Source organism: Anolis carolinensis, chromosome 6 (assembly GCF_035594765.1).
Source record: "Anolis carolinensis isolate JA03-04 chromosome 6, rAnoCar3.1.pri, whole genome shotgun sequence".
Taxonomy (NCBI): domain Eukaryota; kingdom Metazoa; phylum Chordata; class Lepidosauria; order Squamata; family Dactyloidae; genus Anolis; species Anolis carolinensis.
This window is the reverse complement of record NC_085846.1, coordinates 39,790,626-39,814,616: the sequence shown is the minus strand read 5'-3', so window position 1 is coordinate 39,814,616 and position 23,991 is coordinate 39,790,626. Positions and strand designations below refer to the sequence as shown.

Here is a 23,991-nt window from a genome sequence, read left to right as displayed (position 1 = left end):
CTGCTCCAGAAACTTTTTTTTTGTGGCTGCCACAAACTGCTGAATTGGTTGAGATTCTATCAGATATTCACTGAAAAATTCTAGCAAAATGTTTTGCAGGATGTTCCGCAATTAGAAAATGACATTGATAACCCAGGAACAAAAATCATGTTATTTAGGGCCTTCTAGACAGGCCCTATATCCCAGGATCTGATCTCAGGTTTTCTGCTTTAACCTGGATTATATGAGTCCCTACTTCTGGATAATCTGGGATAAATAGAAAAACCTGGGATCAGATCTTGGGATATAGGGCCTGTCTGGAAGGGCCCATAGTGTTATTCCGACAATGGACAATCCAGATTCTTTGACACTGGAAAGACAAGTATGATGTCAAAGCCCACAAAAGATGCTTCATCCTAGAATAGGATAGATTTTAGGTGCATCTACACTGTAGAATTAATGCAGTTTGAGACTGCCATGCCTCGATGAGATAAAATCCTGGGATGTGTAGTTTGGTGAGGCGCCAGCCCTCTAGCAGAGAAAGCCAACGCCAGTAGCCTAACATTGAGCCAAGGCAGTTAAAGCAGAGTTAAACTGCATTCATTCTATGGTGTAGATGCAGAATTCTCTGGTTCCAATTTGATCCGTTGGGAAATTCGGATTAAATGCTGGTGTGGGTGTCATCATCTGACCAGGAGGAAGGGCGTGATCTGGGGCGGGGCAAACAGAAAAAGGCATACAAAGTGGAAATCGAAAGTGAAAACGAATCAGGAGAGCAGGCTGCAAGAAGCGAAGAAAGTAAGTAAACCGAGGAGGGAGGTAAGTGCGAACTCCACCTTCGCCCCATTCCTTCTTATGGTATCTTTAACAGAAAACCAATTTGCCTCCTCCGAGTAGATTATCTTAATTTAAGAACCCTTGGAGCTGGTTTCCCTGCCTCCTCCCCATTTGTAATAGAAAGACATTTTCACAGTTGCCAAACTTCAAATTGACTATGGCTGCATCTACACTGTAGAAATAATGCAGTTTCATAGCACTTGAACTGCCATGACTCAAGGCTGGGGAGTCCTGGGATTTGTAGTTTGGGGAGGCACCAGCACTTCTGATGGAAAAGGCTAAAGACTTTGTAAAGTGACCACTTCCAAGATTTCATAGCATGGGAACATGCTCAAGTGGTGTCAAAGTGCATTAAGTCTGCCATGTAGACACCCTTAATGCTAATTAAGGAGAAATCATTGATCATCTTTAGGAAAGATTTGGGGCTTCATGACCTTTTCACAAGGATAGTGTAAGATTCATGACTTAGGTCTCTTCCACTCAGTAATATAAAATCCATATTGAACTGGATTATATGGCAGTGTGGACTCAGATAATACAGTTTAGAGCAGATATTGTGAATTATCTGCCTTGATATTCTGGGTTATATGTCTATGTGGAAGGGCCCTTAGAGTGTTCCCAAAAGTAGAAGTGTGGCTAAATAATAATAATATTTTAAAGTTAGTAGGCTAATAAGGGAGAAAAACTATTGGACAGAGAATGCAAAGTTTGCAAATCCCCTTTCCAGTATTTTTTTTGTGGGGATCGGTTTTGTTTTTCAATTTTGTTATTTTTAATACCCTTTAACTATAGTATTGTAAAAGTAGATTGCGTCATTTTTGAGTTTAATATATCTTGCTTGTATGCTTTATTGTGTTTTCTTAATGAACAAAAATAACTTTTTAAAAGTATCTTTAAAGTCCCCTGAGCAACTTCCAATTTCCAAGGGCCCTTCCACACAGCCATATAACCAAGAATATCAAAACAGAAAATCCCACAATATCTGCTTTGAACTGGGTTATCAGAGTCCACACTGCCACATATTTCAGTTCAAAACAGAAAATGTGGGTTTTTATCCAGCTGTGTGGAAGGGGCTCTAAAGACTGCTGGTGGCTCCCCAAACTACAAATCCCAGGATTACATAGGATTGAGCCAAGGCACTTAAAGTGATGTCAAACTGCATTACTTCTACAGTGTAGATGCACCCTGCATGACGTATCCAAATATAAATACCAGGAGTAGCTCTTTATTTGGTGGTCTTCACTGGCATATTAAGTATCAAAAGCCCCTTCTACACTGCCATATAAAATCCAAATTGTCTGCCTTGAACTGGATTATATGGCAATGTAGACTCATATAATCCGACTCAAAGCAGATCATCTGGATTCTACTATGGCAATTGTAAATGGGCCCTGAGACTGCCTTTTTCTTTTCTTTTCCAGGCGCTTTAGGATGACAGAGTCGGACGAGGTGAGTTCCACTGGGCAACCAGTGGGTTCCAGCAGGCAACTGGTCTATTTGTGGTGCCGACAAACACGAGAGAATATGAGTTGGTTCCCAAACTTTGGTCCTCTGTGTGTTTAGGACACCAGTTCCCTAAATTCCTGACTATGGGCCCTTTTAGACAGGCCCTATATCCCAGGATCTGATTGCACGTTTTTGCTTTAAACTGGATTATATGTATGTATGTGTCAGCTCACCACAGCCGCTCCTGAATGAACACACGAGACTCTTTGTGGTATCACCAGGAACTTTTACTGTAGGAAACATGAACATCAGAAAAGCCAAGAATGGGAGGCTCCGGCCAACCCTCCTTTATATACCCTCCCCCTCATTTGAACAGTCTCTTCCCGCTCAGTAAAACCCCGCGCAAATTCCCCGCCAAGTCCATCAGCCGTTTCTCCTCCGAGTCCTGGGACGCAGGTGTCTTATCAATGTCAGTGACCCTGAAACTCAGAGCCACATCCAGGCTCTAGTAGCAGGGTTCTGACATGGCGTCCTCCTCCCCTTCGTCCTGGAAGGAAAAGATTAAACACAACTATTGTTCTCCGCTGTCCAGAGTTCCTTTATACTTTTTTAACAGGCTGCAATGGAATACCGGGTGTACCTTTCCTAGGTCCTTTGGTAGCCTCAGCTCATAGGTCACTTCGTTTATTCTTTTTGCTACCCTGAATGGCCCTATATAGCGTGGAGCCAATTTCTTGGATGGGAACCCCAATTTCAGGTTTTTTGTGCTCAGCCAAACCAGATCTCCTTCGCCCAATTTGTCCCCCTCTCGGCGCCTACGATCCGCAAAGAGCTTGTACTTCTTTTGTGTTTCCCGCAATGCCTCTACCACGGTTTGCCACCCTTGCTTGATTTTGGCCGGCCATTCCTCGTCGGTCTGGCCCTCCCCTTCCTTCCACTCGGGTAGCCTGGGGAAAGGTGCCACCTCCTGTCCGTATACTATTTCGAATGGGGCACGACCTGTGGCCGAATGTACGGCCCCGTTAAAAGCCATCTCAGCAAACGGAAGAAGGTCCGCCCAATCATCCTGTCTATAATTGGTGTACATCCTTAAGAATTGGCACAGTGTCTGTTGGGTACGTTCGACCCCCCCGTTGGTCGCGGGATGAAAGGCCGAGCTCAGGTTCCTTTCTGCTCCTAACAGCTGTAAGAATTTTCCCCAAAATTTTGCAGTAAATTGGACTCCCCGGTCACTAATTATCTTGTCGGGACACCCATGTAGGCGATATACATGCTTCACATACAAATCAGCAAGTTTTTCAGCTGAAGGAAGTTTTGGCAGAGCCACAAAGTGTGCCTGTTTTGAGAATAGGTCCAATATTGTCCAAATGTATCTGTGGCCTCTGCTGGGGGGTAGTTCGCCTACAAAATCCATGGCTACGCATTCCCATGGCCTCATGGGCTCCACCACCTTCTGCAATAGCCCCTGGGGCTTCCCCGGTGGTGTTTTTCCCTCTGCACATAATTCACACTGCGTGACGTATCCCCTGGCGTCTTTCCTCATTCCGGGCCACCAGCATTGTTTGGCCAACAGTTTAATAGTCCTGGTGGGGCCTAGATGACCCGCACCCTTGTTATCATGGTACTTCCTTAACATTTCTCGTCTTAAACATTCAGGAATATACAATTTCTTATTTACAAACACCAAATCCCCACACAATTCTCCCTTTTCTTTGTTTGTTTGTAACCATTTGTCCATTCCATACGCTCGCTTCAACTCTTCCTCCCATATTTCTCCTCCCCCCGTGGAAATGGCAGTACGTTTGTTTTCTTTGGCCGCTTGTGCTCGAGTTAGTACTGCCAGGCCCCATTGCTTATCAAGAAAAATACTCCCTTCAGATTCCTGAATTCCTCCCCCGTGCTGAGGCATCCGAGAGAGAGCGTCAGCGAGTATATTATGTTTCCCCTGGAAGAATCTGAGTCTGAAATCAAAACGGCTGAAATATTGGGCCCATCTAATTTGCTTCGCTGATAGTTTACGAGGGGATCTTAGATACTGTAAATTTCTATGGTCAGTCCACACCTCAAACGGTGTTCCACTTCCTTCCAGGAAGTGTCTCCAGCACTCTAGTGCTTTTAGAATCGCTAAGGCTTCTCTCTCCCAAATCGGCCAGTTTTTTTCTGTATCGCTAAACTTTTTTGACAGATAGCCACATGGCTTCAGGTTCCCCCCCTCGTCTTTCTGTAGCAGAACTGCCCCATATGCCCGGTCTGACGCATCGCAATGTAATACAAAGGCTTTAGACATATCAGGGTGCTGTAGGACAGGCTCCTCGGTAAAACGCTTTTTAAGGGCTTCGAAAGCTTCCTGGCATTCTATTGTCCAGGTCAGTTTGGCCCCTGGGGCCTTCACTTTGGCTGTTTCTCCCCTACCTTTAGTCTTTAACAAATCCGTTAATGGCAAAGTGAGGCGCGCAAAGTCCTTGATAAATGTTCTATAGAAGTTTGCGAACCCTAGGAAGGATTGCAGCTGCTTCCGTGTTTTGGGGGCTTCCCACCCCCTCACGTCTTCTACCTTCGCAGGGTCCATCGCCACTCCCTGGGAGGAAATCCTATACCCCAGAAAGTCTATCTGGTCTTTATTGAACTCGCACTTGGCAAGCTTCGCATACAGTTTTGCTTCTCTCAACTTTTGCAGGACTTCCCTGACTAGTTCTATGTGTTGCTCCTTAGTCCGAGATACTAACAATATGTCATCTAAAAAAAACAAAGACTCCCTTGTACAACAATGGATGCAACACTTCGTTGATTAATTGCATGAACGCGGCGCCTCCGCCGCACAAACCGAAAGGGAGCACACGATAATTGAATAATCCGAATGCACAGGAGAAGGCCGTCTTCCACCTGTCCTCTGGTTTAATCTGCAATTTATGGTACGCTTCAATTAAGTCCAATTTAGTGAATATCTGTCCCTCCGATAACTGGGCGATCAAGTCCTTCACTAAAGGTAGGGGGTATTTATTTCCAGAACTGATTGCATTCAGGCCCCTGTAGTCAATGCAGAGCCTCAGCGTTTGGTCCTTTTTGCGCCTGAACAACACAGGCGCCCCTAGAGGGGAATTTGAAGGCTCTATGAAACCCCTCGCTAGGTTTTTATCAATGTATTTTCTCAGTTCCTCCTTTTCCCTAGCCGACATTGGGTATATTTTTGCCTTAGGAAGCTCTGCTCCTGGGACTAGCTCTATCTTCACTTCAACTCTCCGCTTCGGTGGGAAACTGTCTGCTTCCTTCTCATCAAATACGTCCACAAAATCCCGATACTCTGGGGGTAATTTATCTGCCAGTTCTGCTATCCTGATAGAGTCTTCCTCCCCCCTTTTCCCCGGCTCCCTTTCCACTTCCTGGCTCCCTCCTTCCAACTTCATCCTGAGGATCATGCTCTTATCCTCCCAGTTGATTTGCGGGTTGGCCTGCCCCAGCCATGGCATGCCTAGTATAACATTATAGCTGGCTATTTGTGATATCACAAATGACACCTTTCCTTCCCAACTCCCTATCTTACACTTTACATCTTCGGCACTGTACTTAGCTAATGATCCCGATGCTGTGGATCCGTCCAACTGCGAAAAAGCTATTGGGGATTCTAGGTTCGTTCTTTCGCATCCCAATCCCTCGGCTAATTCAGGGGAGATGATGTTCCTGGAACATCCACAATCCACAAATGCTTTGCAGGTTGCTTGTTTGCTGCCACTTTCCAGCTGAATGGGGACCACTATCATGGCTTTGTCCTGACTTACCAACCCCCCCGAGTGGTGCCTCATCGGTGGTTCTTCCTCGGCGCGTTTCCCTGCCACGGCTCTTGGTTTGGGCGGGCCTCCGCCTTCCCCTTTTCTCTGCCAGCACTCGGCAGCCCTGTGGCCCAAACGGCCGCACACGAAGCAGCCCCTCCTGCTGGTGCTCACGTTCCCTGTCGGCTCCGTTCTCCTCCCGGCTGGGGTTGATCCCTCCTTCCGGCTCCCCTCTTTCATCTGCGGCCGCTGCTGTAGCCCTCCTCGGTGCCTCCTCGCCTGGGCCAGCGATGTCTCGATGCGCCCCGCCAGCTGAATCCATCCGCGCAGTGTGTCAGGCTCATCACGATGCACCGCCCAGGAGAGGATCTCCCGCCTGAGCCCCTCTTTGAAGAGTTCTATCTTTGTCACTGCAGACCATTCCGGCACCTTTTCAGCGAGGCATTGGAACTCCTCCGCATACTCAGACACCGACCTCTGCCCCTGGGAGACGGTCTTCAACTCCTCCCTCGCCCGGATCTGCTCCAGTGGATCTCGGAAACGGGTCTCCAGGGCCCCCATAAAGCGTCGGAGTGACCCCAGACATGGGTCGCGCCGCGCGTGTAGTTGAACGTACCAGCTGGCCGCTCCCCTCTTCAACACTGCACCAATGGCCCGTACCCGGCTGGATTCCGTTCTAAAAGTGTGGGCATTGTCCTCCATATAGCCCCTCACCGTGGTCAGGAAAAAATCCAGTTCAGAGGACTCTCCCCCAAACTCGATCCTTAGTTCCTCTCGTCTCGGTAGGGGTCCCTGTGGTGGCAATCCCCAATCCTCCGCCCGTCGCAAGCCCCCTTGCGGGCCAGTGGGCCCCGCTGCTGCTTCCCTTTGTCCTGTGCCACGCCCGGCATTCGCCAGGGGCACCAGGGTCTCAGTTGGGAGCGTAGCCGGGATTCTCGGAGGCTTTTCCCCTTCGTCGTCACTCTCCTCCACCCGCGTCAGGCTCGTTTGGATCTTGGGCCGGGCACCGGGCTCCTTTCGCATTTCCCTTCCCTTCGGTGCTGGGAGGTCTGCAAAGCCCTGGCTGCTTCCCATGCTCACGTCCCACATTGAGCTAGCCCGGAGTTCCCTTCCTCGCTCCGGCTCCGCCAAAACCGCCAGGCGCTCCATCGCCCTCGACATCACTGCCAGGGTGGTCTCCATCGCCGACATCCTCTCCTCCAGAAACACCATCTTTTGCGGGCCTGGGGAAGGTGAACCTTCCTCTCCTCCGGTGCTATCTCCCCGCACCACTCCGCGCCTCTGGGTTACCCCATTTGGCTGGGCATAAGCGGTGGATGACGCCAGGGCCGCCAGCTGGTGGAACTCAGCGTCCGTCTCGGGAGTGGCCCTTTCCGACCTTCCTCCTCCGGCGCCCAAGAGCTCTTCATCCTCCACTTGCATGTTACACCTCACCGCTACAGCGGGATGGTGTCCGTATTCTTGGCTTAGTGTCAGCTCACCACAGCCGCTCCTGAATGAACACACGAGACTCTTTGTGGTATCACCAGGAACTTTTACTGTAGGAAACATGAACATCAGAAAAGCCAAGAATGGGAGGCTCCGGCCAACCCTCCTTTATATACCCTCCCCCTCATTTGAACAGTCTCTTCCCGCTCAGTAAAACCCCGCGCAAATTCCCCGCCAAGTCCATCAGCCGTTTCTCCTCCGAGTCCTGGGACGCAGGTGTCTTATCAATGTCAGTGACCCTGAAACTCAGAGCCACATCCAGGCTCTAGTAGCAGGGTTCTGACATGTATGTATTTATTTATTTATTATTCAATGCATGTTCCCTATCTTTAGTACTGAAACAGAAAGGAAAACTTACAACTACCCATTCTCAATTAGCAATCATTTTATAAATATCTGTTATGTCATTTCCCTGATATCTCAACCCTACAAGCTTTTGCAGATTTGTATAATATGTTCTCTCTAGGGCCCCTTCTACACAGCCATATAAAATCCAGATTATATGATTTGAACTGGATTATATGGTAGTGTAGTAGGGGCCTTAGACTCACTAGGTCCTCTAGTAGTGTTCTCCCAGGTTTAAAAAAATGAGTGTTTATTTAATCTGTAATTTTCCCACTTTCATGGTGGTCTTGTACCCACAACCCATGTGAAAGTGGAATGCCTACTCTATACTTGTAGGTGATCAATAGTTAGTCCCGTCCTCCCCTTTCCTTTTTGTTTTAAGAAGATGTCGAAGTAAGTGGTGTTGTCTCCTTTTCTCTCGATCTATTCGCCCATATAATCATTTCCACATTTTTGTTATGGTCAGTAGGCCCTTGACTATGAACTCGGTTTGCTCTGCAGGACTCCTTCATCTATCTGCCCAACGACAGCATCTCATCAATTGGATTTTTGGAGACAATGGAAGAACAAACTGCGCGCGAGATTAAGAGATATCAGGTAGTCCTTTGGAACTGTGTTTAATCTTAAAGGCACCAGATCCTGTTTGATCTTGGAAGCTAAGCAGGGTCATTCTTGGTTAGTACTTGGAAAGGAGACTGCAAATGAATACTAGATGCTGGAGGCTATATTTCAGGGGAAGGAACTGGCAAAACCACTTACTAGCGTAGGAAAATCCTATGAAATTCATGCAGTCAGCATAAACCAGAGGCTGACTTGAAGGCACACACACACTATTTGTATACCATTGTTTCTGTGCAAAAGTAATGCCTTTTCCTGGTGGTAGTAGTAGTGTTGGTTTATTCAGTGCTTAGACCATATGTCTTTCATATATAGAACAAAAAAATGAATACATCTATCTATCAATACACATAATAAAAGTGAAAAATGTTTATGTGTTTATATGGAGATGTCCACTTACACAGACAGCCTCCTACCTCCACAAACAACTATAGTTCCCACCAGGGCCGTAGCCAGAAAATTTTTTCGGGGGGGGGGGGGGGAGTTTAACCCCTAGCACACATCCCTCCCCGCTACAAACCTGTCAATATCTGCTTGAGATAGTGCCTGGATGGGCTCTTAATGTTTTGTGTCTCATAGACTTAGCATGGGGATTTGGTTAACCAGTTAAAATTCATGAGTAAACCAGGTTTTTTTATAACCTGAACAATTTCGGGGGGGGGGGGGGGGGTTGAACCCCTAAAACCACCCCCTCGCTACAGGCCTGGTTCCCACTGAGCAAGAGACACCAATGGCCCTCCCTCCACTGACATCCCGGTTATAGTGAGCACCATAAACACATAGCCCAAACCCTGCCAGTGTTCTCCACAAATGCCATTCTGCCCCCCACCCAAGTGAAGGTTTTCATGCAGGGACAATTTCATCCTAGATGTTCTGTTTTTCCTCCAGAATGGACATCCCATGTTTCCTTAATTTGCATGACCCCGCCCACTTCTTCTACCTTAGCCCTTTCCTACCCTCTCCTATGGCACACAATTAACAAAGGAATTGATTGATAACTGAACAAGATGTTTGGGGAGAATTCACCATGACTTACAAGAATTGTACTTGACCTACATCCAGAGAGCACTCTGAACCCAACCAACAATCGATCTGGGCCATACTTGCCATGGATAGTGGGACTTGCAGTACCTTCATTGATATTGTGACCCCGCCACCGACAATGGACAGGGACCAAACTTGACACAGAGACGCCCATGACCAACTGAACATACTGCAGAGGTTACTGGGAATGGACCTTGATTTTGCCAGTTATAGTTCACCTACATCCAGAGAAACAGTGCCCCCAGCAACAATGGATCGGGACCACACTTGGCACAGAGAAGCCCCATGACCAACTGAACATACTGCAGGGTTTTAGAGGAATGGACCTCGATTTCGGAAGTTATAGTTCACCCTTATCCAGAGAGCCCTGAACCCAGCTGTTGTCAAATCTGGACCAAACTTGGCACATGGACCCAACATGGCCAACTGCGAATACTGCCAGGGTTTAGGGGTGATTGCCCTGGGAATCTGGGAGTTGTAGTTCTCCCTTATCCAGAGAGCACTGAACCCAGCCAACGATGGATCTGAACCAAACTTAAGTGGTATTACCTAACATCCCAAAAGAAACAAGGCCTTCTAATAACCCAGGCACCTCCGAGTCCCCAAGCTAGTAAAATACATAAAAACCAGATTATAAAGTACAGCACAAAATACGCCATTAAAACACTATGTAAATAATTAAAATGCTACATATATCAATGGCGAGATGCCCCCTTAAAATACATAAAATACTATCTGAACTAGCTCTTGCATAGTTAAAAACCAAGCAAAATTCAGTATTATTAAAACTTAACCAACTTTGGATATTAACAACCACATTATGATTAGGTAAAGCATTCCCAGAAGAGTCTACTGCAACATCAGAAATTAAATCTTGCCCGGATTTTCAATGCTGCCAGTGCAAAAAGAGACATCTAGTGAGTTCATGTTGAAATTAAGTCATGGGAGAAGAGATTTTTTTTAACCCAATATTTTTTTACTTTTTCAACACTACAACATTTTATTTACTCTTATTTTCCTTTGGTGCTCAAACTTGTGCACACTTCATTTTCATGTAACATTTATTTTGTCTGCACCTTCTCTTCGATGACATGTTTTTTTATTGTCAACACCCTCATCCTTACCCCGCATCACTCTTCCCTCTGATTACACATTTACCCTATATCTTTATATTTAACCATGGGCACAATTTTCTTAATCTCTGTACAATATTTACATTGGCTTCACCTCTTTCTATCCATTCTATATATGATTTCCATTTATTTTTAATTTCCTCTGTTTTATCCTCCTGTGTGTCTTAGCAAATTACATATGCTATGATTTTGGACTGGACCTGATCATAAATATAATTATTCCAATTTTCTATAGTCAGTTTTTTAAAATGTTCCCATCCTCAGGCTATCACAGCTTGTCCTGCTTGAATCATCATTTTGAACAATTCTTTTATATAAATCTTGTTATTCCCTAATACTCCCATTAACATCAATTCTACACTCACTTGGAGTGGAATTTTAAATAAATCAAGAAATAGCTCTCTACGATCTACAGAGATGCTCGCAGGAACACCACAGCAAGCGAGAGTCCAAAAGTGGCAGGCTAAAACTTGGAACTTCAATCGTTGGCTGAGACTGGATTAGAAACTCACACCTGGGCACACAGAAAACTGGGCAACTTGGAAGGCGCCGAGCAGACCACCACGAGATGCAGAGCCAATCTTAAGAAATGGGGCTACAAAGAGGAGCCACATCATGTGAGAATGAAGAAGAGCAAACCACAGACCACTTACTACAATGCAGTCTGAGCCCTACCACATGCACAATGGAGGACCTTCTCACATCGACACCAGAGGCACTCCAAGTGGCCAGCTTCTGGTCAAAGGACATTTAGTATAATGCCAAGTTTTTAACTTCATTTGTATTTTTTTATATACATTATGACAGTATTCTCAATTTGTTTCTGACAATAAATAATAAATATCACTACCTTTCTGGGATCATTTTTTTTTTATTTCTGCTGTTACATTATGTGTAAATATCCCTGTAGCAATGGGTGAAGATATCTGATGCTCTTGTGGTTGTCTCCTCATTTCCAGGATATATTGAAGGCTTTAGAGATTGACCATTTGTCACTGGAGAGCAGCAGAGAGCAGTGTGAGCAGGAGGCATCCCGATACCAAGAGGCAGCTGAGAGTCTGCATACTAAACTCCTTGAATATGAGGATCAAGCCAAGGCCCAGAAATTAGCATTTCAGGTGTTTCTTTCACATTGAACCCAACCAGTCTTTTTCATTATGGCAAAACTAATTCTGCTCCTTGGAAAGTTCAGTTCCAAGACCTTCATACTTGAAGCCATGCCAATCAACTCACCTCTGTGTCTTTATCTTTGTATCACTTATTTTGCTTCTTTTAAGAGTATGTCTGTGCTGCACAGTTACAGCAGTTGTATGCCATTGTAGCACTAGAGCTCTTGAGGCATGATTTCAAAGGAACCCGCCAAACTAAAAATCCCAGAGTTTCTTAAGAACGAGCAATGCTAGTAACTGGTGTAGCCAGCCACTGTATTGCATGCAGATCGTTGAGGATTCCTTTTGCCAGCCACCACTCCAAAGTTCCAGTTTTCTCCTTTGATTTTTTTTTACCAAAGAGATTCAAAGTTTTGAAAAGTTCTCTAAAGATCTTGAGATGCTTATTGTTGGAGAAAGCTCCCTATGGAACCCCCCCAAATGTTATTGGGAGGGATACCATATCCGTTAAGAGCTGCTGAGAGAGTCTTTACTGCCCTTTGACACTCCCAAAAGAGATTGAAAAACTACTGTAAAACCCACAGGGCTCTGGTACAGGCTTGCTCTTTTGGATATAGTCATAGCATTTAAAGTGGTATCAAATTGTTATAATTGGGCAGTGTAAATAAGCATACCATTCTGAGGCAAGTCAAGGAGAGTTACATAAGCTGTTGAAACCCTGACTATTGTTTTAAAGTTTTATTAAGGCAACCCCAGAATAGATTTTCCTTAGACATAAGTTAGAAACACCTTGAAAGCACACAGGAACAAAAAAAAAACAATGCAATATTTGGGTTGCATGACAGAAAATGCTGAGGGTCAGGTTGAGTTTTTTGTCTAGATGTGAACTATAAGGCAGACCATTTTCTTTTTCATTCTTTTTGTCATCCAAAACCCAAGCAAAACAAACTGGATTGTTAAGGAAGCCTTGACCATTATGAAACTGGTGGATTGCTATCATGTAGTCTGAAAAGGATGGGAGGGAGAATAGCATTTAAATGGGAATTTCTGCCCCCTAGACTGCTGAAAGGACTGCTTGCTCTCACATCCCAAAACATGATGTGATGCTTCGGAGAATTGTATGTTGTCTATGGGGCATACGCCACAGATTTTTAAACAAGCTACGATGGCAAAGAAGTGCACAAGTTTGGGATCTTGAAGAAGATGTCTTACAGGTTGCCCACGACAATATGTTCCTTCTTATTCCCTGTTAATAATGCACTTTTTTTTCTCTGCAGAAAGAGATAGAGAGGCAGACCAAGGAAAGAAACCAGTTGCTACAGGAAAAGGAGGCACTGGAAAAAGAACTGGAGCAGATAGAGAAGCTTTCAATCGCCAAAGAAAGTCTGCACAAGGTATTAGGGAGTTTATTTAAATACTTGTTTAAAAGATTGATAAGCTTCCTTTTAGGATCAGCTTGCCAGTGTAGTTTACAACAAAATGCAAAACTATCTGGGGACCTTCCTAATCAAAGCACAGTGGAACACCCACATTTTTAGATTTTTATGGAAAGTAGACAGGGTGGGTGTCAGTCTAATCTCCCTGAGGAGAGAGTTCCAGAATGGGGACCACCGCTGTCAAGGCCCTCTCTCGGAGAGCCGGCATTGTCCGTAGACGCCTCCAAGATCATGTGGCCGGCATGACTGCATGGAATGCCATTTCCTTCCCACCGGAGCGGTACCTATTAATCTACTCACGTGTGTATGTTTTCGAACTGCTAGGTTGGCAGAAAGTGGGACTAATAGCGGGAGCTCACCCTCCTCCCCAGATTCGAACCACCGACCTTTCAGTCAGCAAGTTCAGCAGCTCAGTGGTTTAACCCACTGCGCCATTTGGGGAATATGGATTTTACTAAATCCTGTCTTTAATTCTATTTTAATGTTTGTATGCTTTGGGTTTTGTTTACGTATTGCTTGATTTTTGTCTCCTTTGGCAGAGAAAAGGCAGGATATAAATACTACTACAACAAATAATAATAATTTCCATTCTTTCCCATTAAACACATTTTTCTTACAGGTGGAAACTGAAGAAAGACCTCTGATACTACATTTAGAGGATAGGGAGTTTGGTGTAGGTGAAGGCGATTCCTCATTTCTGGATTTTTTTCATATAGCCTTAGTAAAGACATGTTGATGTAAGCATAGACGATAAGTGCTTGCTTAGTTTGTTCGGGAGCCACTAAAAATCTCAAAATGGATTCTTTTTGAATTTTTTTTTGGTGGGAGTGAATCTGTTTTTGCTACATTTCTCATTTGAGAGGCAGTGAAGTTTCAACCTGTCTGCCCTTCACATTCAGTGTCCTAAAACACACAGTGGAGATAACAATTTGTTCTTCACTTGGAAGCAAAACACATTATATATCGGGACTATTTTTCAAAACTTGCAAAAGCTTTGGAATAAATCCCACTGGATTTTCTAGAATTTTGGGAATAAATCCCATTGAATGTGTTGTCTGACAGATTTTGGGAATTGAGTCTCAAACAGTAGCTGTTCCAAGCTCTACCCCTAGATGTTGCTAAACTCCAAATTCCCATCAATTTCCAACCAATCTAGTCAATTCTGATGTATGATGGAAGGTTCTTTATCAAACTCTGAGAACAACAACCACAACAATATCCCGCTTCCATCTCCGCGAAGGGACTCAGGGCAGCTAACATGGGACCAAGCCTGAAAAACAAACAGTAAACAGAATAAAATGCATATATAACCAAGTGATTCTCCAGCCTTGTTGCAGATGCATAGTAGTATTTTGTGTTATCATAAGACTGTTCTCCGCTTGACCTTGACAAGTAGTTCTGAAGTCTGAGCACTGACTCATGTTATGCTCTGGAGTTTGGGCAAAGTTTGGAAATTACTTTTTGTTGTTGTTGTAGAGCTCCCAGAACTCACCTGCTACCATGGTCTTGCTGGCTTGTGTTTTCTGGAAGCTTTGAGATAAATAAGTTACTTTTTCATCTTATACATTGTGAGGTAATTTAATGAGAAGCAAATAAGTCTGGACTCAATCTATAAACAACTCTTGAAGGAAAAAGTTCATATTCGGTTATAACAAAAACCCGAACTTTATGGCTCCTCCATGTCTAGGTGGACATCAGCCTTCCTGAGAGGAGTGTTGTGTTTAAAGGCCATGCGGAAGAAGCGGAGAAGGAACAAACACTGCCTGATCCTGTGGTAACCCAGCCCCAGGTCCGATGTCCTATTCCTGGAGGATCAGCTCTCATTACTTTTGAGGATCCTGAAGGTAAACACAACCATTTGTGGCTGAAATCTTTATAGGCTCTATCGTGGTGGCCATCCATAACGAAGCATCAGAAGCAGAGCAAAAGAAACAAACCGTGAAAGTCCCGTGTATTTTATAAAAGTAGGGATTGTTGGCAGATTTGGGGAAAACAAGTTAAATTTCTGAGCTATGATCTCTCAGCTCTAACCCAGTTAGTTTCCACTAAGGGTCCTTCCGCACTGCCATAAAACTCAGAATATCAAGGCAGAAAATCCCACAATATCTGCTTTGAACTGGGTTATCTGAATCCTCACTGCTGTATAGTCCAGTTCAACAAAGATGTGGGATTTTCTGCCTTGATATTGTGGGTTATATGACTATGTGGAAGGGCCCTAAATGGCTACTACTCGATGACAGCAAAAGAATGCAAATGTGGTAAAGTTGGAATTCTCCTTTTGATTTATGATTCCGGTTGTGTCCAAGATTTCTTTAACCTTTTCCGGAAGTCCACAGCCCCTTCAGCTCTTCAAGCAGTGAAGCATATGGAGAAATCTTTCTCCTTTCCATCTTAAAGGAGAACAACAATTGATAATCAGTTGCCAAACTGACAAGAGAGTTGAGAATGAAATAGGATTTCACCCCTGAAGTGATCTCTTTTCTTTTTTCTCTTCTTCAGTTGCCAATAGGATTATTGAAATGGGGCAGCATCGGGTTCAGCTGGACGAATGTACTTATGTGAATGTGAAAGCTGAGCCCATGACTTTGCTCTTGCTCGCATCTGTGGAAGTGAGTTTAAAACCTTTCACCTGATCTTGAGGAATGTCCCTGTTTTTATGTGGGATGGTAGTGGGCAGCATGGTACATGGTATGGAAGAAAACGCAAATTCTCCAAGTGCATTGGCTCTCATTTAGAAATCAATCTTTCAGATTGGATAGCCTCTTTTGGGTAGCATATGCTGCCTTGAAGTCCCACTTCTAAAACAGCACAGCTCAGTTTGAATATAAAGTCCCTATTATCCATACAAAATGCAGATATTTGAAAGAAGGCTTTTTTGGATTACATCTTCCATAATTCCTTAAGACACTGGCCATGCTGACTGAAGCTGGAACTACACTGCCCTATATCCTAAGATCTGATTCTGGGTTATCTGCTTTAAACTGAATTATATGAGTCTACACTGCCAGATAATCTAGGATAAACAGATAATCTGCGATCAGATCCTGGGATATAGAGCAATGACGATCCAGCCTGAGTTGTAATCCCTGGAAAAAAGGAACGTTTTCAGATAAAATGAGCTGACAGACTGTGCTTTAGTCCTACCTGGGAGACTGCATATTTTGCAGATGTGATTGCATATGAATCAGGAATGGGAAATAGCACTGTGATCAAAGGGCATTTTTTTGTTCCAAAAGTGTTCAAAAATTCATATTAAGATTAGGAAAAGTCAGTGAGCTTTTAAGTGCAACTGCATAGGATTTCTTGGAGCCTGATCCTATGCATAGTGCCCGCCCGTTCTCTCTCCCCCCCCCCCCCCAACCCCGGTTACATCAAAAAAAGATCTGAAATGGTTAAAGTCACATAATGCCCTTCAGGGCTACATGTGACTCCCAAAGCCAGACTTCATCCACTTTTGATATAAATATATTTGTAGGTTTAACTTTTGTGTGTTTGATTGTTTATGGATTATATATATATTTTCTAAGAATCTCTAGGTCTTCTAGGAAAACTCTATTGCAACATGACCTTAGAGTCAGCTTGGAGGAGCTAGAGAGAAACCGCTTTAGGAATCTCTAGGTAATAGAGGGCCAGTAGGGAGTTGAATTCCATGAGACTGAATCTCTGCATATTAGCACATCCTGTACATTTTCTGTACACATGACTATAGGGCTGTTAGGGTCAGAGCACTGGGAGATTGCACCCACTTCTTCTCTACATTTCCTGCATGTCCAGCTGCAGTCATTCCAGGTTTGGGTCCCTAATGTCCAGTGATAGACTCCTCCTGTCCAAAAGCACTAGGCAGCATATATCATCATGCTCTGCTCCATGATGGTGGGCATTCATTCTTTGTATCATTTCAAGTTGGCATTAGGTTATTTATTTCCAACTCTCATTCCTTTTTATTCCTTCTCCGCACTGCAGATCTCTGTGGCACGAAGTTCCCGGCAGGTCCTGTTGTCTGGATTGCCTATGCTTTCAGTCCCAGAGGACAAGCTGCTTGACAAGCTAGAACTATTTTTCAGCAAACGGCAGAACCAGGGGGGTGAAGTGGAGCGTGTGGAAAGACTGAGTGGTTCTGGCCATGTGGCACTTACTTTTGTAGAGGATGGAGGTAGGTTTGATGCTAGCACCCGAGGTTGGAAAAGTTATGACTTGGGATACCAGTTTCTGGAATTGTGAAGTGTGCTAGATGATTGTAAGAGATTTATTTATTTATTTACAGTATTTATATTCCGCCTTTCTCACCCCAAAGGGGACTCAGGGCGGATCCCATTGTACACATATAAGGCAAACATTCAATGTCATATAACATAGAACAGAAACAGACGCAGAGGCAATTTAAACCTTCTCCAGCTTCCAGCTTCCTGAGGATATGCTTGATTCTGGTCACAGGGGGAGCAGCTGCTTCATCATCCACTGCAACGGCACTTCCTCATTCCAACCGCGGCTGGATTATTTTTATGGTGTCGTAAATTAGCCTACCCACATATAAGTGGTATCTAAATTTCCTACTTCATAGATGCAACTATCTTTCAGGTTGCATAGGTCAGCAACGAGCAGGGGCTATATGTTTTTATTTTTAATTGTCGGGTGCTCACCCTGACACAGGCCGGCCTCGAACTCATGACCTCTTGGTCAGAGTGATTTATTGCAGCTGGCTGCTAACCAGCATGTGCCACAGCCCGGCCCCAAGTAGCCATAAAAGGTAAGCAGGGGGAATAGAGGAGGCTGGTGAATCAATGCTTAACACTGGGTGGGTAAAGTGGGAACATTTCTTCTCCCTGATACTACTTGTGTGGTACTCTGGTTAGTGACATATGCTTGTGTACTCTGGCATCTGGTTAGTGATATATGCTTGTGTGTCTCTAATCTTGGTCAGTTTCCCGTTATACTGACCAAAGCCTTGCTGGACTTGACACAAAGTTATGAATGATGTTAGACATCCTCTTCTAATTTTTCTGAGCATAGAGCGGTAGTGTTGTACTAAATCTAGACATGGTGAATGAATCATGACAGCCCCTGGTTTCATATTCCAAAAAGGGTCCAGAAATGCTGACATTTGTCTTGGGCCCCTCCTACACTGTCATATAAAATCCAAATTATCTCCATTGTACTAGATTATATGGGAGTATAGACTCAGTTCAAAGCAGTTAATGTGGATTATCTGCTTTGATATTCTGGATTATATGACAGTGTAGAAGGGGCCTTCTCTATCAACAAACTCATTCATCTTTCTCATTTACACCAAAAAAAAGATCTTTTCAAATGCTAATGAATCTTAATTGTCCAGTTGTTACACTCTAGCCTTGAGACACCTTTTCACCCAGCACCGCACCAGAGTCCAGTAGTACTAACTACATCAGTTTATTAAGAAAAGCATGTACAAAGGGAAAAATGAGCAGTAGAAAAGGAACTGTAAAAAGCAGCAGTCTATATATAAAAGATCAATAGTCCAAAAATGTCAAAGTACATGAAATCAAGAGAGTCAAAATCACAGACATAAATCCATGAGCATGAAACAGGAACTTTTTCCAAGGCAAACGCTTGGAAACTTGAATCATGAACTTGAAAGCTAGATAAGAACATTAACCTTTTGGCAACATTGTCTCCGCTGAAAGACACCGAAGAAATAGCACTTAATTTAAACTCAAGCCCGACCAGGTGGTCATCAAATCATGCCTCACACACCTGCATTTCAAGGACTTCTCAAAGGAAAACTTCCTGTTGGCCTATTCCCAAGAGAAATGGACCTTTTACTGGTTTCCCTTTCCCCTGTTGCTAAGGAATGAACATTGGAATCCAAAACATCTTCTGTGTCATCTTCAACTGCCTGCAATTCCCTCTGATCTCAGGCATGCAATTCTCCCTGATTACACGCTGACTCCTCAGTTTGCAACCCATCAGTTCTCCTTGTCCTCTAAGAAATCTCCTGCCCCTTGCTGAGCCCTAACATCATTCAAGACCAGGTTATTCTTCCAAATATTCAGCATAACACATATCACTTGCAATGAGTGACTTTGCGGGCAAATGATGACATTTCTCCTGCTACTCAAAGAGCCACAGTGCCTACCCCTAAAAACCCTAGTTCTACCACATCATTGATGCTTAAATTGGATGAATGACTTCTAATGTTATGGTCACAGACCAAGAGTATAAAACTTCAAAAATGTAGAACAATAAAAAATAGTTTTCAAAAATGTCAACATTAAAGTTATTAAAGTTCCTGAGGCCCACTCCTATTCTTTTTATCTTCTCACTAGGTATATAAAAGACATAATAAAATTAAATTTGAAAAGTATCAACATTAAAACCAAAAATTCACAACATTAAAAGCAGAAAGTCCCTAGGTAATAAAATGAGAAACTTTTATCCACTGTTTCTTTATTTTTATAGCTGCTGCACAAAACTTAGCCACTCTATAAGTCACTGATAGGTTGTATTTTTTGTGCCTTTAACAGAATTGTCTTTTGCATATTTATCAGTGCACTACACCTCTTCACAAATATTTACACCTCAACCAATGTATTATCCATCATTAAAATATAGACTAATGATGTGTAATGTGAAAAAACTCTCTTGGTTCATCTCCAAATTGTATCTTCCTGTATATGGTAGGGGATCCTACTTCTCTCTAATATGTTTCTCCCATTCAACTCATTTATGAACTTCCGCCATAAGAAAAGCCTTTCTCTATTTCCCAAGAATGTAGGTTTATTTTAAGTTGCAAAATTTGCAAGTTATTCTTTGCAAACTTCCCCAATTGGGTGCCCTCCAGTTGTGTTGAACTACAACTTCAACAATCCCATAATGTGCTCAGCTATTGGACTGTAATCCAACACAGCTGGGGGCAGGTCAGAGAAGACTGATTTCTAGTTTCATAAGATCTGTTGCATTATTTTTCTCTGAAGTGTCATTCCGCCTGGTGTTAAAATACTATCTTCCTTGAGTCACTGGGGAGAACTTTGTGAGAAAATAAAATAAAGTAACAAGGTAGTCCCTTTCCAGGTGGCTTTACTTACATTTCATGCTATTTGGTCCCAAGAACTTTGGAGTTCTAAAAAAAGCCACAAAGATCTGAGAGAAGGGGATGAAAAAGATAAAATGTTTGGACAACTTTTACAATCTGAAGACAGAAGTCCTTAGAAAATGAAACTTGCCAAGCTTTGGCAGAGAGATATGTCTCAAAGATTTTAAACTGTCTTTTCCCCAACCTGTAATTCTTTTCCAGTGGTTGAAAGGCTTGTCCAGAGAGGTCGTTTCCAGATACCCATTGGAAAGGAGAAGCATGAGATCAAGGTTTCACACTATGTAAGCGGAGAAATCACAGATTTCCAGGTGAGGAGAAAGACACAGAGACATGCACCTGTTCCATCCCTCTCACCAAGCAGAAACGTTTGTCAGCTTCTAATCTAAGTCAAGAGTGAGCTCAGCATCACCAAGTTCTGTCTTAAGACAGAGAAAAGGATTCACTGTGTTGACACCAGTCATCCATTGGAGAGCAGGGCATTAATTCCTTTATAAGGGCTGGCGCTTGGGCAGTAAGACGATCTATATAGAGAAGGCCTTCAAGATTTTACTCTTTTATAAGGGAGATGTAAATAATGCCCATTTTCATATTTATGGGAAATGAGGCTAACATTTTATTGCGTGTGCTTTTCATTGGTAGCCCCTTGTGGTCAGAAAGGGTGTCTCTGCTTTGCTGCTCTGCTCAGTCATTGAGTCGTCTCCGACTCTTCGTAACCTCATGGACCAGTCCACGCCAGAGCTCCGTGTTGGCCGTCACCGCCCCCAGGTCCTTCAAGGTCACTGCAAGGATACCGTCCAACCATCTTGCCCTTAGTCGGCCTCTCTTACTTTTTCCTTCCATTTTCCCCAGCATCGTGATCTTTTCCGAGCTTTTCTGTCTCCTCATGATGTGGGCAAAATACTTCAGCTTTGCCTCTAATATCCTTCCCTCCAGTGAGCAGCCGGGCATTATTTCCTGGAGGATGGACTAGTTGGATCTTCTTGTGGTCCAAGGCACTCTCAGGATTTTCCTCCAGCACCAGAGTTCAAAAGCGTCTATCTTCCTTCGCTCAGCTTTCTTATGGTCCAGCTCTCGCATCCATAGGTTACTATGGGGAATACCATTGCTTTAACTATGTGGGCCTTCATTGACAGTGTGATGTCTCTGCTCTTCACTATTTTGTCAAGGTTGGCCATTGCTCTCCTCCCAAGAAGTAAACGTCTTCTGATTTCCTGGCTGCAGTCTGCATCTGCAGTGATCTTCGTACCTAGAAATATAAAGTCTGTCACTGCCTCCACGTTTTCTCCCTCTATTTGCCAGTTAGCAATAGGTGTAGTTGCCATGATCTTGGTTTTCTTGACGTTTAACTGCAATCCAGCTTTTGCACTTTCTTCTTTCACCTTGGTGATAAGACTCCTCAGCTCCTCCTCACTTTCGGCCATCAGAGTGGTATCATCTGCATACCTAAAGTTGTTAATGTTTCTTCCAGGAATTTTAACTCCGGCCTTGGATTCCTCAAGCCCCGCATGTCACATGATGTGTTCTGCGTACAAGTTGAATAGGGAAGGTGAAAGTATGCAGCCCTGCCGCACTCCTTTCCCAATCTTCAACCAGTCTGTTCCGTGATCTGTTCTTACTGTGGCTACTTGGTCTTTATACAGATTTCTCAGGAGACAGACAAGGTGACTTGGTATCCCCATACCACCAAGAACATGCCATAGTTTATTATGATCCACACAGTCAAAGGCTTTAGAATAGTCAATAAAGCAGAAGTAGATGTTTTTCTGAAACTCCCTGCTTTAGACCCCACCTTTTTAGGAAAACAAAGCATGTGGCAACTAGCAGAAAATGGCCTTTGTGGATTTTTTTTTACTATCTGAGCAATTGCTTCTAGGGTTTGAATTCTGCAGGGAGCCAAATGGGGTTTAGTTTGGGTATGCACGCCCTTATGGTTAGGGTTCGTCCTGTTGTTTTAATATCTCTACTGCATTTTATTCCATTCCTTCAGTTGGAAATAGTTCTTATGTTTATGCCTGCCCTAGCCCCTTATCAGGATAATAGTTCCAGGTATGTAGCTCTCCCCCAGTTTACATTCTTCACTATATGCACTTTCTCTGGCCCGGTTCATTTTTAGGCCCCTACCCAGGTTTTTATTTAACTATGTTTTACTGTAAATGTGATTCTAATGTTTTATTGATTTGTTTATATATTGTTGTGTCTTTTACATTGTCTGTAACCACCTGGACCTGGCCCCATGTAAGCCGCTTCGAGTCCCTTCGGGGAAATGGAGGCGGGTTATACAAATAAAGTTATTATTATTAGTATTAGTATTATTATGCACTAAAGCATGCACTTTTTTTCCTCCGCATCCCAGTTCCGCCCTTCTGTCTGTGACCAGACCGTCCTGCTGTCAGGAATTCCAGATGTCTTGGATGAGGAGTTGATGCGTGAAACCCTGGAGATTCACTTCCAGAAGCCCAGCAAAGGCGGAGGAGAGGTGGAAGCCGTTGTTTACGTCCCGACCGGAGTCTCTGCAGCAGCCGTCTTTGAGGAGGCAAAGACTATGTGAATCTGATTTCCTAACCAAACCAATAAATAAATAAATAAATAAATAAATTGATTGGGAAATCACAAGTGGTTGCTAAAATCTGTGGGAGAAGAAGCATTGAGAAAAGTGTTGATCCTGCAATTTTGGGAAATGGGAGGGCGACGTTTTGATAGCTGATAGTGATGACAAATATATGGTAGCAAAATCTGTGCAAATACCAAAGTGAAAAAAATGGAAATGGTTGAATTTTGACCCCATCTCAGAGGGTGTGAAGAAGCCAAGTGAAGGGTTTTGAAGGATCTCTGTTTCTTCTACCTCAAGTGATAAAGAAGTGTTGTAGCTTAACTCCCCTTCTCTTGAAATCTGAGCAATCTCATATCACTTTGAAGTGTATGTTTTCTCTACTCCGTTGCTTAGCATTTGCATGATTCCGATTGCCCATTGTTTGCTTTTTGCACAGAAAGATGAGAAGGTCAAGAAGAATTAAAGCTATGCTATTTGCTGATATGCAATTCATTATGTATGAGTCCATTACCTCCAAGAGAATGAGTGTATGTGTATGCATGGAAACCCATACCAATTTCTGCTGTGTGACTTGCCAGTGTCACAGAACCTGCAAGTGTGGCACTCAATTTGCAAGAAATATCCCATAAAAGAGAGCCAAAATGCCACATGGAGTCCCCAGGACCATTTTTGTGGCCTCCAAAAATACCACAAGGATCAAAATTGTTTTTTTCCTCTAAAATGAACTCTAGTAAGTATCGGCATTTTTCCAGCATGGGCTCTTAAGGGATCAAAAATAACGTTTTCAGAAATGATCAAGACATTGGGGCAAATCCCCCACATTTTGAACTTGCTAAGACAAATTTAGTCCCAGGAGAGGCTTTTTAATTGAAGGAGGAAATAAACAGGAAATGTGTTCTGCTTGCTTGCTATTAAAATGCTTCTTCTAGACCTATAATTGCTCCAAAACAGAATGAAAATGTCCTTCTATTCCTAGAGGCAAAACTGCCCTATTGATTTTAACAACTACCCAAGCTTGACTTGGAGAACCCTGAAATTTTAATTGCACAAATTTAAATATGTTCTAGAGTGGGGATTCTTGACCTTTTTTGTTCCATTGACCCCTTTTGCCAGATTTAAAATAGTTTTCTAAGATCTACAGATATTCCTGCAGGAACACCTCAGCAAGC

At 43.5% G+C, this 23,991-nt stretch overlaps 2 protein-coding genes across 5 annotated transcripts; one reads left to right on the top strand and one right to left on the bottom strand.

Annotated features, from left to right (window-relative positions):
- The first annotated feature begins 672 nt into the window (after positions 1-672).
- On the top strand, positions 673-22,878 carry ifi35 (interferon induced protein 35). 4 transcript variants are annotated; one of them, XM_003222496.4, is made up of 10 exons: positions 674-777; positions 2,238-2,265; positions 8,364-8,459; positions 11,617-11,775; positions 13,044-13,160; positions 14,890-15,046; positions 15,702-15,811; positions 17,166-17,355; positions 20,473-20,579; positions 22,625-22,878. In XM_003222496.4, exons 2-10 carry the CDS (start codon positions 2,248-2,250, stop codon positions 22,817-22,819), a joined length of 1,149 nt encoding a protein of 382 aa, XP_003222544.2. In that variant the 5' UTR covers positions 674-777; positions 2,238-2,247; the 3' UTR covers positions 22,820-22,878. The 4 variants fall into 4 exon arrangements, with proteins under 4 accessions (XP_062840321.1, XP_003222544.2, XP_008111378.2 ...); XM_008113171.3 differs by having other exon boundaries at positions 701-798; XM_062984251.1 differs by lacking the exon at positions 11,617-11,775 and having other exon boundaries at positions 673-777.
- On the bottom strand, positions 2,528-7,818 carry LOC134299952 (uncharacterized). The gene is made up of 2 exons (XM_062984249.1): positions 6,039-7,818; positions 2,528-2,809 (listed from the first exon to the last, which is right to left on the bottom strand). The coding sequence occupies exons 1-2, from the start codon at positions 7,584-7,586 to the stop codon at positions 2,768-2,770; spliced, it is 1,590 nt and encodes a 529-aa protein (XP_062840319.1). The 5' UTR covers positions 7,587-7,818; the 3' UTR covers positions 2,528-2,767.
- Positions 22,879-23,991: the final 1,113 nt, after the last annotated feature.

What these genes read in the sequence shown, in the direction of transcription:
- LOC134299952 (XM_062984249.1), bottom strand. Translation starts at nt 7,586, where the DNA reads ATGTTCATGTTTCCTACAGTAAAAGTTCCTGGTGATACCACAAAGAGT. An exon ending in GGCACCACTCGGGGGGGTTG is followed by an intron (nt 2,810 to 6,038) that starts GTAAGTCAGGAC and finishes TTTTCCTTCCAG; the next exon opens with GACGAAGGGGAGGAGGACGC.
- ifi35 (XM_003222496.4), top strand. An exon ending in CCAAAGAAAGTCTGCACAAG is followed by an intron (nt 13,161 to 14,889) that starts GTATTAGGGAGT and finishes CTCCATGTCTAG; the next exon opens with GTGGACATCAGCCTTCCTGA. An exon ending in GAGAAATCACAGATTTCCAG is followed by an intron (nt 20,580 to 22,624) that starts GTGAGGAGAAAG and finishes TCCGCATCCCAG; the next exon opens with TTCCGCCCTTCTGTCTGTGA.